The 18,807-nt window shown below is 41.9% G+C and overlaps 1 protein-coding gene across 4 annotated transcripts in view; it reads right to left on the reverse strand.

Annotated features, from left to right (window-relative positions):
• The window catches only part of Megf10 (multiple EGF like domains 10), a 115,070-nt gene that overhangs the window by 90,395 nt on the left and 5,868 nt on the right, over window positions 1–18,807 (reverse strand). For all 4 annotated transcript variants that reach the window (XM_048356893.1, XM_048356892.1, XM_048356890.1 and 1 more), the window contains exons 2-3: window positions 14,836–14,937; window positions 13,000–13,100 (exon numbers count right to left, since the gene is read on the reverse strand). In XM_048356893.1, coding sequence (XP_048212850.1) covers window positions 13,000–13,060 — 61 coding nt within the window. In that variant the 5' untranslated portion in view covers window positions 13,061–13,100; window positions 14,836–14,937. The remainder of the gene's footprint in view (window positions 1–12,999; window positions 13,101–14,835; window positions 14,938–18,807) is intronic.

The raw sequence follows: 18,807 nt of genomic DNA on the forward strand, positions 1-18,807 counted from the left end.
TCCCCCCTGGAATCACCATTTTGACTTGAATTACAATGTAATATACTCATGTTACATTTACTATATACTTATTGTGATGTTGTAGTATATATGTGCATATACATATACACACATATGTATTCATATATGTGTATGTATGCATATAAATACTTACACATTATTTAAAGCACATCATTACTTCAAAAATGTGAAAAGGGGGACTGGGAATGTAGCTTAGCAGTAGAGTGCTTGCTTAGAATGCATGAAGACCTGGGTTTGATTCCTCAGGACCACATAAACAGAAAAAGCCAGAAGTAATACTGTGGTTCAAGAGGTAGCATGCTAGCCTTGAACAAAAAGAAGACTGGGACAGTGCTCAGGCTCTGAATCCAAGCCACAGGCCTGGCCAAAAAAAAAATGTGAAAAGGCACTTAATGAAGTCAACACACATGCCTGAAAGAAATGTCTGTGAACTAGGATCAGAAGGAAGTTTCTTGCTAAGTGGTGGTTGTTGATGCCTACAATCTTGACTACACGGGAAGCCAAGATGAGAGCAGACAGAGGTCGGCTTGGGGCCAACATGGGAAGAAAAGTTCTTGAGACTTTATTTCCAAAAGAGACAGACAAAACATGGCTAGAGGTGTGGCTCAAGTGGTAGATGATCAACATAGCAAGCATGAGGCCCTGAGCAGACATCAGAAGTCAGCACTGCATAGGATTCCATTGGCACAGACCTCTAGAAATACACTGTAACCCCAGGTAATGGAAATCATATCAATGGTTGCCTGAGGAGAGGGAGGAAAGGAGGTAGACAGAAGAAATCACCAAAAAGAAGAGCAGAAACATTCCTATTCTATAAGCATGTTCCTTGCCGTGAGGGAAGTGAAGGACTTGAGATTGTGTGCACACATCAAAGCTTATCAGTGTGTATATCTAAACATGGCAGGTTACTTTCTGTCGATTTTAATTTCAGTGGAGCTATTTAAAAAGATAACTGCATCGTGAGGAGAACCTGCAAAGAAGAGCAAAGAACTTTCTTTGTACCAGTAATGGGGATGAGGGGGCAGAGAAGAAAATTAAACCTGTGCTAACATTAAAATATTATACAGTCTTTACCCTTCTTTGTTTTCTTCTTTCCTTCCATTCTTTCTCTTTTCCTTTATCTCCCCTTTCCTTCCTTCCTTCCTTCTCTCCCTCCCTCCATCATTCTTTTCTCCTTCCCTTCCTTCTTTTCTTGCATTTTTCCATCTTTCCTTCCTCAGCACTGAGGAGCTAACCCATAGGCTTGTGCATGCCAAGGAAATGCTATAGCACTGAGCTCCATGCCCACACTGTGATTTCCTGGGTGACTGAGCTCCCCACAGCCATGGAGGCATTGGCTTTAGAGGTTCTCAGGAAATATCGGGGAGCAAGTTCATGGTAAAAAAAAAAATCACAATGTGATATTTTAATCATCGTCTTCTCTACAAAGTAAATAACATATGAAAGAAAGAAGGAAAGAAGGTATAGACTATTGTGATGGATCCTAGGCGAGGAATGGAAATACCATCTGTGGAGCACATAATCCTATTTATTTGTTTGAAAATGGAAAGAGTTTTAGTTTAATTCTCCATTTCTGCAGGCATTATCTCCTTAGGCAAGGATGCTCACGTTGTCTCCTGAAGCTGAATCAGATTTAAGTAATGTAAGTAACAGGATCCTCACAGTCACAGTTTCAAAACAGGGGTTGGCAGAGGTCAAGCGGAGGTGCCTCCTGTCCCACCTGGTGTCTTTGCACTTCCTAGTGGAGGGCTTTGGACACACCCTTTCCTATTCTGTGGCCATGTACTCTTCCTGCTCTCTTTTCCTGTCTACACCAGCATGAGTATACAAGTGTCCTGATATCCAATAGTCAATAACCATCTCAGCAGTTAAAGTTATTCCCCTGTCCAGGTATTGCTCTTCTATATGAAAGACTGGAGCCAAAGTTATTAATTAGACAGTGAAGTTTTTCAAAAAAAGAAAAAAAATGTGTGTGTGGTGGGGGGGCAGGGGAGGGAAGGAACAGGCATAGGACCTTTGCTTCTAGAATTCTCCATATAAGCAAATAAATAAATACAAAGGAATAAAATATCAGATACCTTTCAGGGCCAGATGGAGATGGACAAATGAGAGGAATACTTCAGGTCAAGTAGAACTTGTATAAACTAGGAGAGCATTTGCTCATTGAAAGTCACAGCTCTCCTATTTGCTCTCACATAGGATTATCAAACCAGTGCTACCAATAACATGATTCTTCCATGGAAAAGGAAAGTCCAAACATTCATGAAAAAAAATCTATATCGACACAAAAGACTGCATGGACCTAACAAAACCTGAGTATATACCATAAGCCAAGTATGATGGCACATGCCTGTAGTTTTGGCTACTCGGGAGGCTGAAGCTGGATGATCACTCTGGCTGAACTTAGGAGTTCTAAGCTAACCTGCACAACATAGTGAGCCTCTATCTCAAAAGAATAAAGAAAAGAAAAAGGAAGGAAGGGAAGGAAGGAGGGAGGGAGGGAGGATCTAAGATATGGCCACACCTCTGACATAGACAAATGACTTTACAAAAACCCGAGGGAAGGTCTTTAAAAACACACACCAAAAAGGGCCTGTTTTACATTCACAGTTTGAACTTGCCCATCATGTTTGAGTTCTAATTTTTGGCCTTGCCAAATCCGTCATTCATACAGCCATTCCAATTTCACACCAAGAACTACATCCCACACACACATGTGGATAGTTTACTATGGTGGACAATGCTGGCCATGAAGTGCCTCTGTGGATGGCAGGATAGAGAGGTCACGCCCCACCCATGAGGCAGGCAAACTAGGCATCTGGTACACCCCTTCATGGCTCAACTAGAACCTTCCCTTGCTTGAGTTGTTAAAACTGACAAATATCCCCAGAAGAAATTAATTCCAACAATTCTCTGAGAAACTATATTTATAATTATGCACTCTAACTTTCTAGAAAAGTGAATCCCTTAAAGCAATGTTCTCCAAACTAAGTAGGGCCAAGGAAGTGAAATTTCACTATGTTCTTAGGGAAGGGAAGATAAAGGGAAAATAAGGGGGCTGAGAGTGTGGCTTAGTGGTAGAGTGCTTGCCTTGGATGCATGAAGCCCTGGGTTCAATTCCTCAGTAACACACACACACACACACACACACACACACACACACAGAAAAAGCTGGACGTGGCCATGTGGCTCAAGTGATAGAGTGCTAACCTTGAGCAAAAAGCTCAGGGACAGTGCCTAGGCCCTAAGTTTAAGCCCAAGGACTGGCAGAGAGAGAGAGAGAGAGAGAGAGAGACAGACAGGGGTGGGGGGGGGAGAGGAGGAGGAGGAGGAAGAGGGAAAGAAGAAGAAGGAAGAGGAAGAATCCCATGGCCAAATAAGTTTATTGCAGGCAACCCCACAGCTTCGAACAGGCTACAGGAGTCTTCAAGAGGAAGAGGACTCTGTACACAGAAGAACTTGGAGAGGGCAGCCAGGAATCCCACAAGGTGAGCATGACGTTCACAGAGGCATGCAAGTTAAGTACACATGAAGTTTAGGACCCAACTTTCTTGAAGCCTATTCTCCTGGGATCATCCACAGGCAGGTGCCCTCTGCAATGGCATATTTCCTTTGGTGTCCTTCAATCCTATGCTGAGTATAGTAAATTACCTTATTGTTTTTAAGCAGAAACAGCTGCGTCTGGCACCCTATCTTAAGTCTGCTAGTCCAGGGCTCAGCTCAGGATAAGGCTGTCCTAACTGAATTGCTTTTCTATGTGGAAATTCCCTGGGATCCCTAGCTCCTTTTCCACAAGTCTTGACTAGATTTATTTACCCTGAGAAAAGATAACAGGTCTGGAACTTAGAGCATTCTTACCACTGAAGGAAAAATAGAGTTCATGAAGCACTGATTTGATCAGAGCGTTGCTTGGGTCTCTCTTCCCTCTGGCATCTCTGTGTGTGGCCCAGATGGATACTGGGTTTCCTATTGGATTTTCTGTAAAAAATGCTGGCACTCACTGTTGCATACAGAAAACATACAAGTCCTGTCACCACCTAGTCATGTCAATGTACCATGCTTGTTCACTTAAACCAAAATGTGTTTTCTTTTCCATTATTTTAAAATTACTTTGACTTCAAAAAGATTTGAACCATCCTATAATAAAAATGACTTCTCCACTCTGAGTTTTATATTAGCTGTTATCTGTCCCTGCAAAGACATTGCATAAATTATTAGTTCTGTAACAATCCTACCTGACCCTCAGTGCTTGCAGTTTCAGGAATGATAAAGCAAGGGTTTTGGTACTTGTTTCCCTTCTCCTGGTTGCCAGGGCACTCTGGAGTCATGCTTTCTTATGCAAAACCAGGCAGCAGACATGATTTCCACCTGATTAAACTGAAGCTATCTTGGATTCATAGTGGATTTTTTTTAGACTTAATACATACTTTCTGTTCATAAATTTCTAAAAAGTAAGGAAGCAATAACAACCACAAATGCTTCCTGCATTATTCGTTAGGTCCTGCTTTCACTTCTAGCAGAATCCAGTACCTAAAACTGGAAAATAGAAGTTTAGGTCACAATAGATGTGTGGGAAAGTTGGGATTTGTGCTGGTGCAGTAAGTGAACAAAAGGCTTTCCCCCGCGTTTGCTGGTAGGTGCCTCTGAACCAAGTCAGACTCCATAGCAACCAAGTCCAGACAGGGTTACCATGGAAACAGGAAAAATTGCCCTGCCAGTGGCAAGAAGGGCATGGTGGATTGGTGCATGGAAGAGCACACCAGTTGATCCTCATCTCTGGCTAACCTACCATGATTGTCTCACTTTTACCTCCCCTCAAAAAGTTCTGCTCAAACGACTCAATAGGCAATGGTTTTGCAGAATTATTTGACAAGATCACAGCTGTATTATTAAACAAACATGGGAGATTCAAAAGAACCCAAAATAGAGGTTGTAGTTGCTGTGAACTTCCTTTCCTTCCACTCTCACCTTGCTACTCAACTCTGCCAGAGGCCCTAAACAAGATGCCTGGCCTAGTGCTCTGACAGCATCTCAGTCTGAAGGAGGGCTTTTCAGCAGGAAAACACTCCCTGATAAGGATGAAATAGGCCCTTACATCCTTGTCCAGAAAGAGGAGGATAATAATTTATGCTGTCAGTGGAGCTCACCCCCAAAGCCTTACCTAGTTGGCTAACATGTCCATTCCCAATGTTAATCCTATTCTTGTGGCAAAATGTAGCTGTTTAAATACTTTTTCATCCCCTAGACAAAACTGCAGGCAATATGATCCTGAGTTAGTCTTACAAATATTCCATCTCATGAGGAGGAAGCAAAAATGGGTGGGTCAGATCCACGGAAGAGCAGATGTGGAAAACAGAACTCTTTTTTTTTTTTTTGGCCAGTCCTGGGCCTTGGACTCAGGGACTGAGCACTGTCCCTGGCTTCTTCCCGCTCAAGGCTAGCACTCTGCCACTTGAGCCACAGCACCGCTTCTGGCTGTTTTCTGTATATGTGGTGCTGGGGAATCGAACCTAGGGCCTCGTGTATCCGAGGCAGGCACTCTTGCCACTAGGCTATATCCCCAGCCTGAAAACAGAACTCTTGATTAAATGGCAGAGCTATATGCAACAGAAGCCAAATGGAAGCAAGCAATTTAGAAGCTACAACTGGTGTCCCAAGGATTCAAGAAGTCCACAGTGCCCCTCAAAGACAGAGGCCCATCACAGGCATGGAGCCTTCCACTGCCATTTGGGGCACTTTGCAGCACTCTGCTCATCCTCTCACAGCCCGGACATGGCCCAGTAGCCTTCCAAACACAAATCCTAGGCTACTATTTAAGGGATGGCACCACCTCTTCATACTGGAAGGTTTTTGTTAGTTCTGGTCTAATGCATCTTAAAATTCTGAGAGAGAGAGAGAGAGAGAGAGAGAGAGAGAGAGAGAATCAATAGTGAAAGATAACAACAAAAGAAGCAGTAGAAAAAGACATATGGGTTCTGTAGCAAATGGCCTAATGTGGCTCTCTAGAGTGCTACCTGTGTGGCACATATATGTCTCTTGGAAGGAAAAAAGTGAACTGCAGGGGTTTGTAAGCCCGTGTCCCCACTGTAGGGTTTAAAACTCATAGCTAGCCAAGCATGGGGCAACTCACACCTGTAATCCCACTCAGGAGGCTGATACTTGAGGACCACAATCTGAAACCAGCCTAGGAAGAAGAGTCGATGACTCTTATCATCAATTAACTAGCAAAAAGTCAGAAGTGGAGTTGTGGCTCAAATGACAGAGCACTAGCCTTGATTGAAAAAACTGGGAGTGTAAGACCCTGAGTTCAAGCCCCAGTACCAATAGAAGAAAAAAAAAACAGGTTTTCTAAAGCATGCTATTCAAATAAGGGGAGAATTTACCTGTAGAACTTTTCTTTTCTTTTATAGTAATACCAACCATAGTTTCAGCTACTTATTTGCCTATGGCCAGCTCAGTTTTACATAAAGTTGGCCAAGTTAGAAATCAGCTGTGAATATTTATTCCCTGCTCTGGTAATCAATTGTCACACTCTCTCCTCAAACAACAGGAAATCGTATGCAGTTGAGTATGTGGGAGTAAAGGCTTTTCATGTACCCTTCCAGAGTTCTTTTAGGGAGTGCCAACGGCAGGCAGGCCACATCCGTGAGAACCAATCATACACCATCACAGCCAACCTGCAAGGAAGCAAGTGGGAGACCTGTTCTTATGCCTTCCCTCTGCCTTCCTTCCAAGCCACACAGTCTCCAGGAGCCACCAGAACTGTGACTCCAAGTGAACATGTGACATCAAGCTAACAGAAAACAGAGTATCAGACTTCAGTCTAATCCAGAGGGAATAATTGTCTGAATAGTTCTTTCCTTCCCAGTAGCATCCATCAGAGGAAAACAAAGCAACTGGACAAAGAGAATGGGGACTGGCCTAGAGAAGGGACCCCTGGACATTTTCTTTGTTTGTTTGTGACTCTGCTGCAGGAGACTCTGCTTACAATGACCAGCTTTCTCTGCCATCAGCCAAGATGAAGCCAAGGCCATCTGAGAGCAAATATTTAGCTGGCCTTGTCTCTGGGCTTCCTGGTTCCTCCCACAGAGGGATAGCTGCCAACTTCCTCCTCTCTGCGTTCAGGAGCCATATAACTTCATGGTGCTAAGAGGTCAGATTCCAAAGGTGTGTTTGGAAAGCAATTGTGTCCTCCCACCCCCACCCCCAGTGTATTTTCCTGGAGTGAAACTGTTGTAGATCATGGTTCTGTCCCTTGGGGTGGCTTCAAAGATTCACTTATTGTAAAATGCAGTACCATACTTCAGAGACTGAGATACTCCCTCGCTACCGGGGCTCAGTACAGCTATATCTCACCCTGGCTAAGAGATCCCTCCAGACTGTGAGTGCTCCCAGGAAGGGCGATGGAGAAAAGACTTTCCTGTCTCCCAGTCAGCCCTGGAGCTGGGAACACTTGAGGTCTTGGGAAAGGAGGGAATGGTTGTCGGTGACAGGGAGAAGAAGGGATTGAAAAGCCTAGATCTCCTACTGGCTTCATCCTGGGCCAAATATTAGCTTCAAACTGTCTGCCTTACAGTCACCAAGAGTCACCGGTTGTGTCTAATCAGTCTTCCTATGGTTTTCCAAAGGACATATACTTTCCTTTTATCTTTTGTCCTCCTCCTGTCTTTTCTATAAAATATAAATGGCTAATAAATATGAATTTTTAAAAAATGTCAGCATTGCTAGTAATTAAGGAAATGCAAAAGAAAACAAGGTGTTCTTTTTGTATGTAATAGATTAAAAGCAAAAACAACACTTAGTGTTGGGACAGACACAGGGAAGTGGGCACCATTATATAACACCAATTGCCATATAAGTTATCAAAACTGATCTGTATAATCATTTGGCAATTTATATCAGAACATATTACTATGTGGCTAGGATGGTTCTTGTCTCCCCATATTTCTCACCCGCTTCACACAGTAATATACTATAATGATGCCCTTGCTGCTTGGTGAAGCCATGAAATTATGTTCTGATCAATGGGGTAGAAGAGAAAATTCTGACTTCTAAGAACATCCCTTAGGAGCCGGCTGCCTCCGTTGTGCCTACAGGTGAAATGTGAGCCAAACCTACAGTGGTTTCCGTCAACCTAGTCTCTCTTTGTGCTATGTGCTGTAGCTGGAAGCTTGGAAGGATTTGCAAAGAAGGGGCAGCCCTCAGAGTTCCCATTCTAGACCTAATGGTGCCTGTGCTGTTGGGGTGACCACAGACCTCGACAGGTAGTGTTGGGGAGCTGGGCATAATCAGCTTGTGTTCATGGCCTATTTAATTTCTCTGAAGTTCTTTGAAAAAATCAATTTGAAAAGAAAAAATAGTTCATTGATTAAAGTCACTATCAAAAGGACAGAATTGGAATGGGGAATGGCAGAGTGTCTAACGAACAACAGTAAAGTCCTGAGTTCAATACCCAGTTCCATCATAAAGAAAGAAGAGAAAAGAAAATAAGAAAAGAAAGGAGAGCATTAAGCTTTGAATGTATAGAACATAGACCTGGATTTTAGAATAAATTAAATTTTTTCACATTGTTTTTTTGTTTTGTTTTGTTTTCAGGCAAGAGAGAAAGTTTATTACCGAACTGCTGGCCTTCATGTTGTTTTTTGAAGGTGAAATTTATCCAAGCATTCATTTATTCATTCATTCATTTTTTTTTTTGGTATACTGGTGTTTGAACTCAGGGTCACAAGATTGCTAACCAAGCATTCTACCTCATGAGCTGCACTGGGCCCTTTTGCTCTTTTTAATTTTCAGAGTCTCTACCTTTTGAATCTCACACTGTGTACTATGATCCTTCTAGATCCATATTCCCAGTAACAGGGATTAAAGACATGTGCCACTACATCCAACTTGTTATTAGATAGGATGTGGATAACTCTTTGCCTTGAAGAGCCTGATACTACGACCTCCTATCTTCAGCTTTAAGTAACAGGGATTAAAGCTACGAGATTCATTACAACCAGCACCCTCCAAATTCTTTACAGTATATCTCTAAAGTCCTATAACCATAATGCAGTTAAATAATTCTTTTATGTAACCTCAATCCTTTTGTATTTCACTTTCAAAAACAACAATTTTTTTTTAAAAGGAATTCTTGGTGGGAAGTGGTGCTGCAGCTCAAGTAGTAGAGCATTAAGTTTGAACTCAAAAGCTCAAGAACAGTGCTCAGGCCCTGAGTTCAGGACTGGCATAAGAAGGAGGAGGAGGAGGAGGAGGTGGAGGAGGAGGAGGAGAAGGCAGTATATTGTGTGGACAGGTTAACCTTTAGTTCATTAACTTTTCTGCTCTCTTTTATACATGAAGAATCTAATTCTCCATTTAGAATATATACCAGCACCATTCCTACTTCCCACCACCATCAGATCAGACTGAAAGAATTCTTTAAGGTCTGAAGACTTAGTTTTCTCATAGAAATATTTAAAAAATTTTAATAAGATAATGTATGCTTGATATATAGTAAGCACTCAATAAAGTTAACTGTTACTTTAAGTATACTTAAGAAATACTTGAGGCAAACTCTCTGAGGACAGGAAATATGTCTACCCAGAAGTCTATTACTTCATTGCTACAACCCAACCCATTGGTTCTTCATACTGCAGGCACACAATAAATGCATGCTAAATTTAATCTGATGGAACCCCTTGTGTTGAATCCAATTTTCCCTAGGAAGAAGAGAAAGAGCTGCCTCATTATAAATGAACACAGAATTCTTCTACACAGAAAAGGAGAACAGAAACATGAATCCTTTCCAAGCATGAGTTACGCCCAGCTTCATGGTCAGCCCCCCAGTGCCTCAGGAGCTTTCCCTCCACTCAGAGATGACCACTGACCCAGATCCTTCTGCTGCTCAGTCCAGCCAGGGGTGACCAGACCACCCGGTCCCTGCCATGGCCATCTGTGGACCAGCAGCCAACTGACTTGCAATGTCTGAGGCCTGGAAAAGATGGTACCTCAGTATATGGACCCTGGATGACGTCCTGATTAAGAGCTACTTCTAATATCTGTGATGTGTTCTCACCTCTAAAACTGGGCTGAGGCTGTTAGCAAACACTAACAGGTGAGAGAGAGGCAGTCAGCCAAGAGAGGCAGCTGGGGACCCCAGACCCAGCCTTTGCGTGCCCCCCTGAAGTGTGACCCACTGCAGAGGGGCTGTGGGGAGGAATGGAAGCATGAAAACTTTCTTTTAACCTTAAAGAAACTTTTCAAATACAGGTATTTATAGGAAAGCATCCTTCTCCTCCCCACCCCTGCCCCATCCAGACAAATAAACAAGCAAAAGCTCAATTAAAATAAGGATCTATTCCTCTTGCCACTCCTTTTGATAACTAGAAATAATTAAAAGAGATCATGAAAGCACAACTCAGGATCCCATGATCTCTCTTCGTTCTCTATACCCACAAGGGTGCTGTGGCAGTGCCAGCTGCCCCAGGGACAACAGAGTGAGCAAGGGAAAAGACTAAGTTGGCTGCTGCAGGTTCCATAATGAAATAGATAAGAAATGCAAAATAGCTTGAAAGAGAAACAAAAGCCCCTAGATCCAAAGCGGTGGGGGGCGGGCGGGGGGAGGCCTTTCTGTCTCTGGAGGCCACAGATAGCTAAGATTGCTTAGGAAAAGGGGAATGTTGGGAGCAACAACCAAAAGTGTCTAAGGGAAGGTGAATCAGAGACCCTGCCAGGAGTCTAGTGGAAGATAAAGGCTTGTTTGTTTACCAGATTTGACAAGCTAGTGGACTTGCCTAAGTATTTAATAAGATATTGGCCTGATTGTGGAGTTGCTGGTGTATTGAGAAATATGCTTATAAAGTTGAACCACAGAAAGGATTCCAAAATAATGTCACCTAAAGCACCCCAAGTAACCTAAAGATTACCAGCCTGCCCTGGCCAGGCTTCTCAACTCCGATACGGAGGATTCATTCAGCTTCACTCTCTCCAGAAAATTTCCCATCAGCCTGGATCATGGAGATCACCTTATGATTATTCTCCAAAATGTCTGACTTTAAACGTGATCTTTTTTTTCTTATTCAGCATCAATATTAATCAAAAGCATACAAATTGGAAAAAATTGGCACAGGGTGTGAGCTCAATGGAATTTTTATTCTCTGCCGGTGTATAAATAAATTGGAAGCACTCCAAAGCTATAGAAATACAAACACCTCTGACCAAGCAGCTCTCCAGGAATTTCATCTTATCTAATTACAGATATGAACAATTATTTAAGCACAATGATGTGTTCTGGAGTAGTTCCTAGTAGGGAAGACTTACAAATCATGAAGATATTCAATATTTGGGACTGATTAAATGTCTCCAATCCAATAATATGTCACTTTGCAATATGTCACAGAAGTGCATTTACTGGCTGGATGGCCACTCACCATGTGCTTTCATTTTCTGGTGGTTTTTTGTTGTTGTTGTTAGTTTTTGTTTAATTACATACTGTATTTTTGTTTTCTATCCCATTGATTATTATAGCCATCCTGATTTTGCATCAGAGCTGAGGATCAACCCATTGGCATGAAGATCAGAATGTAAAGGTTGAAAGGAAGTTTGAAACATGAGCAAATCCAAGTTATTTCTCCATGTGACAAAAAAAGTAGCCCAAAATGGCACAGATGAGTTATCTTGAGGCAGCTAGCACTAGAAGCTGAGATCTGTACAGCATTCCTGCTAATCCCAGACTATCGCCAAAGCCCTTCTCCATGCTTCTCAATGTCACCTGGGTAGGGTAGGTGCCCCTTGAGCTGTGTGGGCAACTGAAATAATGAAGTGAGACCATTTCTCATGATCTCCTCATGACCTACACACAATAGTGAGAAACCTCAACTACAAAATACATCCCATCAAAGTCCTCTCAAAACAATGAATTGGTGACGTGGAGAGCAAAGAGAAAAGGGAAAGCAACAATGAAACTAAGGTTCTATTATGTAATTCAGATTTATTGTCATTTACTCAGAGGCCTTGTACTTGCTTGATGTGCTGGCTAGACTGGGGCTCTACTACTTAAGCCATGCCTCCAGCCCAGTTTTTTGTTGGTTATTTTGTTATTTTTTTAATTGGGGAAAGTGTATTATTTTTTGGTTTTTGAGTTTTTAATTATTTTTTTAATTTATCTTAAGTAGTTGTAGAAAGGATTTTAATTCAACATGTCAATTTGTGATTACAATGCATCTTGATCAAGGTCACCCCTTTCATCATTCTCTCCCATCTCTCGCAATCCCACACATTCTCTCAATTTACCTCATTCAATTTTCACACATGCACATTGAGTATTATGACTGCATTCTCCCACCCTTCCTCTCAGCATTTATCTGTTCCCCTTTCCCTTGACCTCACCTCCCATACAAAATACATTCCAGCTCCCTGGAATTCATTTTGCTAAACCATCAGTTGGTTGTTCAAAGGACTTATACCAGTGGAATCCTTCCTTGCATACTTTAGTCAGTATATGTGTGTATCTATGCATATAGTCATGTGGTTATTTTAGAGATGGGGTCTCTAGGACTTGCCTGCCTCTGCTGACTTGGAGCTTTGCTCCTCTAGATGTCAGCCTCCTAAGTAGCTAGGATTATGCCATATGAGACATAGATGTCTGGCTTATTATCATTTCTCAACTGTCACTGCTCCTCACTTCACAGACTTCATTCAGGTGACTCTGGACAGGTCTCCAATGAGACATTTACTGAAGAACTGCAGTTACCATGGCCGCCCTGCCTTGCACCATCTTTCCACAGCAGCTGATTTCCCTCAAGCCAAGTTTCTGTGGAGATTTTGCTAGGAAAGGAGACAAAGCTGTTTCTTCTCCCGTGAACACCAGTCAAGTAGCAGTCAAGTGAAAGGACTCTGAGAGGACCTCTCCCAGGCCTCCAGCACGGCTGCCATCAACAGGAGCACACCAGCGCTGTGACAGCCAGGTGCACCACAAAGAACAGATGCCTTACTTACGGACACACATGTCTCTGCTTTCATAAAAGCCAGGGCAGCACTGGGACTTGCGCCGGTACATGGTTTTCTCCCCATGGCGATAGGCTGTCCGGTAACTGATTCTAAATCAAAAGAAGAGTCACATGGTTAATTCTGCTGGCCAGTAAATGAAGCAGACATGATTTCTACTTTATTGAACAAAGACTTATGTCTACAGCCATACCACCCTGAACGCACCCAATCTCGTCTGAAAAAAGACTTATGGCTATAATACAGGTTTGCAAAGCAAAAGGCTTCAAATAAGAAATATAACCTTATGTGTGGTGCATTCAATGGTAGAGGGTACAGAACTCAAGGGAGAAAGGGTAAAAAAGTGCAGCAGTAGAGCTCACTGGACACTGATGAAAGTGAACTATACAATTTGTGGGTGGTGACAGGAGGAAAGGACTGTGAGAGAATGAGAGAACAGAAGACACTGAACAAAAGGAAATGTACTCATTACCCAACTTGTGAGTGTGTGTGTGTGTGTGTGTGTGTGTAGAGAGAGAGAGAGAGAGAGAGAGAGAAAGACAGAGACAGAGAGAAACAGAGACAGAGACACACATACACACACAGAGAAATCGGAATTTATTTTTAGAAAAATCTCAGAATAGTGTCATCTCACTATCAAATAGGAGACTAATAGATACTATTCCATTTGTATAATAGTCACTGAATCAAATACCAGTTTGTTCTTTTCTATTACAGGCACCATTCTAGGCACTGAGAACATAGCAGTGAACTAAATAATTCAGTTTTCTTTCTCAAGGAATTTAGTTTGCTGGGAAAGATAGACCTGTTTGCATTTGTTTGATAGACACATGTTAAGCCAGGCACACTAGCTCACAACTATAATCCTAGCTACTCAGGAGAATGAAACAAAGATAACCAGGGTTTGCAGTCAGCTAGGGCAAAACCGTCTCAAGACTTCAATTCAACCAATAGTTGGGTGTAGCAGCATTCATCTGTCATTCCAGCTATTTAGGAAACTAAAATAAAGAGGATCATGGTACCAGGATAGCCCAGGCAAAAAAGATTTTCTCTCTCAACAAAAAACCTGGGCATGGTGGGACACATCTTGCATCTGTTGTAGTAGGAAGTTGCAAATTATGAGTGTCATGGTCCATGCTACTCTGGGAAAAGAGTGAGACTCGATCTCAAAAATAACTAGGTTAGGTACATGCTGGAGTTCTGACTTAAGTGTTAGAATAGCTGTGTAGCAAATGCAAAGCCATGAGTTCATATTTCAGTACCATACACACAAAAAGACCCATGTTAAACAAATAGTCAAGGGATAACAGAGGCCACACTCAGTCTGTTACTCATAGCACCATGGTTATTTTCCTACTAAAATGAGGACATCAGCGGCCCTTATTAACAAACACTAAGAACAATATCTAATGATTTGGGGCTCACATCATTGTTCACACTTACAAACATATAGCTTACTTAAGAGTTAAATTTCAGCTTACATTGGTCAGTTAGAAACATATGGTGAGACCTGAACTTCCTGACAAGCAGTGATATCAGTCACTCACAGTACAGAGGCTGCATGCATTCTTGCTCTGGTTAGATGATGGGCCCTACATGTTTCCTCTGTGGTAATATCTCAAGGTTCCACAGGTCTGAAACTACCCAAGCCTTCTTGTGCCCCTGTGATCACAGGCACAAGGCTACGACAGTCACAATCCCTCAAGGACATGAATATACCTGCTCAAGTGATTGATATCTTTCAATGCTTGACCCCATTCCCAGGTAGCCCCTTCCCACCGTCCCCCCGGCCCCCCCGCCTCCCAGCCAGGTCTGAGTTTCTCTTACCTGTGCCGTGTACACTTAAACCAGTTTAAGATGTCGGTGCAGCTTGTGTAGTAGATCTGATCAAAGGGATGTGGGTAGGACTCTTGCACAGTCACCGAGTAGCTGGAAAGAAAAGGAGAAACAAGGACTCAGCATTTCTCCTTTTTACATTCATGATATGATCGCCATGCAAAGCTACTGAAGACTAAGTTAATTTCATGTACAACTCTGTATGGTTTGGCTGGGGGGGGGGGGTGCTGGAGCTGGAGCCACAGACCCTGTACCCAACAGGTTCCCATGCTGACATACATAGAATTGTTCTTTTATAGGTCTTTGAAACTAAAACACAAACAAAAAAAGACCCATATCAACAATGTAGTTAAACACAAGAGTTCATGCTAAATATTTCAAAAGAAATTTCTCATTCACTCTTCATCATAAACCCCAATGTTCCCAAGTGTCACTATAATTTTTTTCTTTATTTAAGCTTTGTCCTCTTATCCTAGGGCTCCAGGGATAATAAAGACCTTTTTCAGAAAGATTCTACTCTGCATGCAAATAATCAGGTTACTCAGCAAAGAGACAATTGAAGTATTTATAATGGAGTACATTTTGCTGCTGATTTTGAAAAATCAGAATGAACACATTTCTCTGGTGGGAATTTGGGATAATTTGCTTTCATCTGCTTGTCCTACTTCTCAGGCAGTAGAAGAACGTTCACAACACCCAAATTAAAAAAACAACAACACAAAACTACAGGAAGACCTTTAAACTCAGTTCTAAATATATGGCAAGTCACCTGAAATATTAATAGCAACAGTTTGCTGCTACTTCAACATTCTACTTTCCCTTACATTTCTTCAGTAGCTTCTTGTTAGAGAAAAGACATGCAGCCCCATGGGCCTGGGGAGGTGAGAGGAAAACATGTATGAGATATGAAGATGAGTCCACTCTCTATTCTGTACTCTGTAACTTCCAACAGTCTATTGCATACTCAGGAGCTTAGTGTCTGCCTTCAGGAAAACCCAGGGAATCTTCTCTCCTACATAATTATTCTATTTGCTTTTGATCTCTTAATGAATTCTACTAAAATCTTCACATTAATGAACAAAATGGGTCATAAATCTAACTCATTTGCAGCAAATCAATAGCCCCAGTTAATTCAATGGGAATAATGCCTAGAAACAGCATGGAAGAAGTGAGCCTGAAATGTTAGCAGGAAGAATTGAGGTAGACCTTCTGATGTGAAAAACAAAGCAATGTGGTGCTGGCCCCATAGATAACAGGTTCTTTTCTGTATCTGATAGTTATTATAGCAAGGGTTTTGATGGGCGATACATTTTTTGTATTTTGTTTATATTGTTGATATACTGTCATTTGATATCTCTGGACGTTTAAGACTGCTCCATAAATGTGCAGCAGAAGAGATGGGCCCAACTGAGATCACCGAATTAGAAGAAGATAAAGTGTTAATTTTGATGAAATGCTGAAAATCAGAGTGAATTTCATCAGACAGCCTCACTTCCTTGAGTCCTGATTATTTCATTTTAAAGTGTGAGGGTGAGAGATGAGGTTGAAGATTGCTTTCTATTTGACATTTTAAGGAACTACCTGTTTCCACCCCAACAGATGACCCTCGTTGCTCCTTGAGAGCACTTCTCCAAACAGGGGTAGTGCAGACAGCGGCTTGTATAGTGCTGTATAACCTGCATTAAGCAACAGGCTAAAGCATTAATGTTCTTGGAATGCCATGTCACGTGAACATTTTCTTCAGACTTTTTGTGGTGGTGAACTGAGGTTCAGAATGGGGCTCCTTGCCAATATTTTTTCTTGATAACCAGCTGCTTATAAATAACTGGATCTTGAGGTCTTCAGTATTCTGTCTCTGTACATTTCTAGTGGAGAGGAGAAAGTGACCCTCCCCTCAGTATGGGACGGTTATACAGGTCAGATCCTGTGGGAATGAAAAGAACCCACAGGAAACTAATGCCAGTTAGAAAAATCACACACTCTGCAAGGCTCCACAGTCCACATTCACTTGAAGTAGATCAGTTAGAAGTCAATTTGATCTCGGAATATCAGAACATTGCAGAGGCTGTGTTATGATCTTCAGGTCTGTAGGCCTGCAAAGCCAGCATGATCATTTAAAAATGGATCCTAGACAATTTTATTTGCAGTGGTTTGGGGAGCTGACTCCATAGCCTAATGAAAAACTGTTTCCACTCACTCCTAGCAGCTAGGAAGATGCCCTTAGAAAGAGGAAATGTTAGGGTACATTAAATTGCTTCCTGCCTCTTACTTCTCACCAATAATGCACATTTGCAGAATGCTATATAGTTAAGGATAAAAAGAGGCTCTTCTGTATAAAAGAGTAATCAAACTAGTATTCTAACTCAACAAGTATTTTGGAGCAACTACTATGCAGTTCTAGTCCTCAATGAGCTCTCCACCTGAGAGAAGCCAAGGCAAAAATGATAAATATCCCATGTTATGGCTTTGGGCAGAGGTTGTGACTCCATGGTAGAGTGCTTGCCTAGCAAGCATAAGGCCTTAGCTTCCATCTCTAGAGCCACACACACACAATAAAAACAATGGCTCTATATTTGGGGATGGTAGAATATAAAATCCACTGTATGTTGAGAATTTCTCCTCAATGTTGACTTTTTTCATTAATTTTTTTTTTTTTTTTTTTTTTTTGGCCAGACCTGGGCCTTGGACTCAGGGCCTGAGCACTGTCCCTGGCTTCTTCCCGCTCAAGGATAGCACTCTGCCACTTGAGCCACAGCGCCGCTTCTGGCCGTTTTCTGTATATGTGGTGCTGGGGAATCGAACCTAGGGCCTGATGTATCCGAGGCAGGCACTCTTGCTACTAGGCTATATCCCCAGCCCCAAATTTTAACACCAAAACTCCCATTAGAACTGACTGAATGTATAGTACTTTCCATATTCATCAGAAATGGATTCTTACAGTTTAGTTTGTGAAAGGTACTAAGCCTTTTCAACTCAAATTTCGTTACAGTTAATTTTTTTACTTTTTTCCTTTCCATATAGACTTTTCCTCATTTTCCTTTTTTAAAGGCATTATAAACCATACTATGAAATTTGGAAAACAAAATTTTAAAAGAATTGTACAACTCTTACATAACTACAATAGCATTTTGTTTTGTATATTTGCAGCTTCTAGGAGGTCTTGTTTCTTAGAGATTTTTTTTGTCTTCCTTTGCTTTGTTTAATTTTTTTGTGCTATAATCATGCCATGGCTTCTGAAATGTTGTGCTTTTTTTGGCCATACTGCGGTTTGAACTCAGGGCCTTATGCTTGCTAAGCAGGTGTTCTACCAAGTAAGCTATACCTCATCCAACTGCTTCTGAAATGTATATCTTTATCATCTTTACTATGGTAAATAAGCTTCAAATGATGACTGCCAGATACTTTGTAATTGATTATACCTAATTTGCCCAACCAACATCCATCCTTAGAAAATTTGGTTGCCACTTTTTAAGAGGCCCACTTGCTGGAAGGAAGCGATGTGTTTGTATTGTGCAAGAGAACTTTTTAACCGGGCTGCCTCTTCTGAGCTCCCCAAACTGCAGCCTTAGCAGGTGCCTTGCTGCTCAGTAGCTCCATTAGTAACAGTCCACAGTCATCAGCAACTGCTGTAGACATCATAAGGTAGGAAGAAGCCACCTTTTCTGCCACCTGTTCCACTTCTGTTTCCATCACCAGTTAGCAACACCGAACTTCCAGTGCCTGGCAGTCTGTCTGGAGTCGGCAAAAACCCCAGTACCTCCAGACTCACTTCCACCCTGGTCCCGTGCTCAGATACCACTACAGGCCACTCAGAGCCTCCAATACAACCTGCATGGAATAAACTAGGGACGGAAAGACATTGAATCCCAATTCTGCACAATTTTCACCATTGGGATGTAAAATTCCTTCTTTCCTGCTTGTTTGTTTAATCTTCTCAACCACACTAAAAACATATCATCATCA

The sequence above is a fragment of the Perognathus longimembris genome, chromosome 11 (genome assembly GCF_023159225.1).
Source record: "Perognathus longimembris pacificus isolate PPM17 chromosome 11, ASM2315922v1, whole genome shotgun sequence".
Classification (NCBI taxonomy): Eukaryota; Metazoa; Chordata; class Mammalia; order Rodentia; family Heteromyidae; genus Perognathus; species Perognathus longimembris.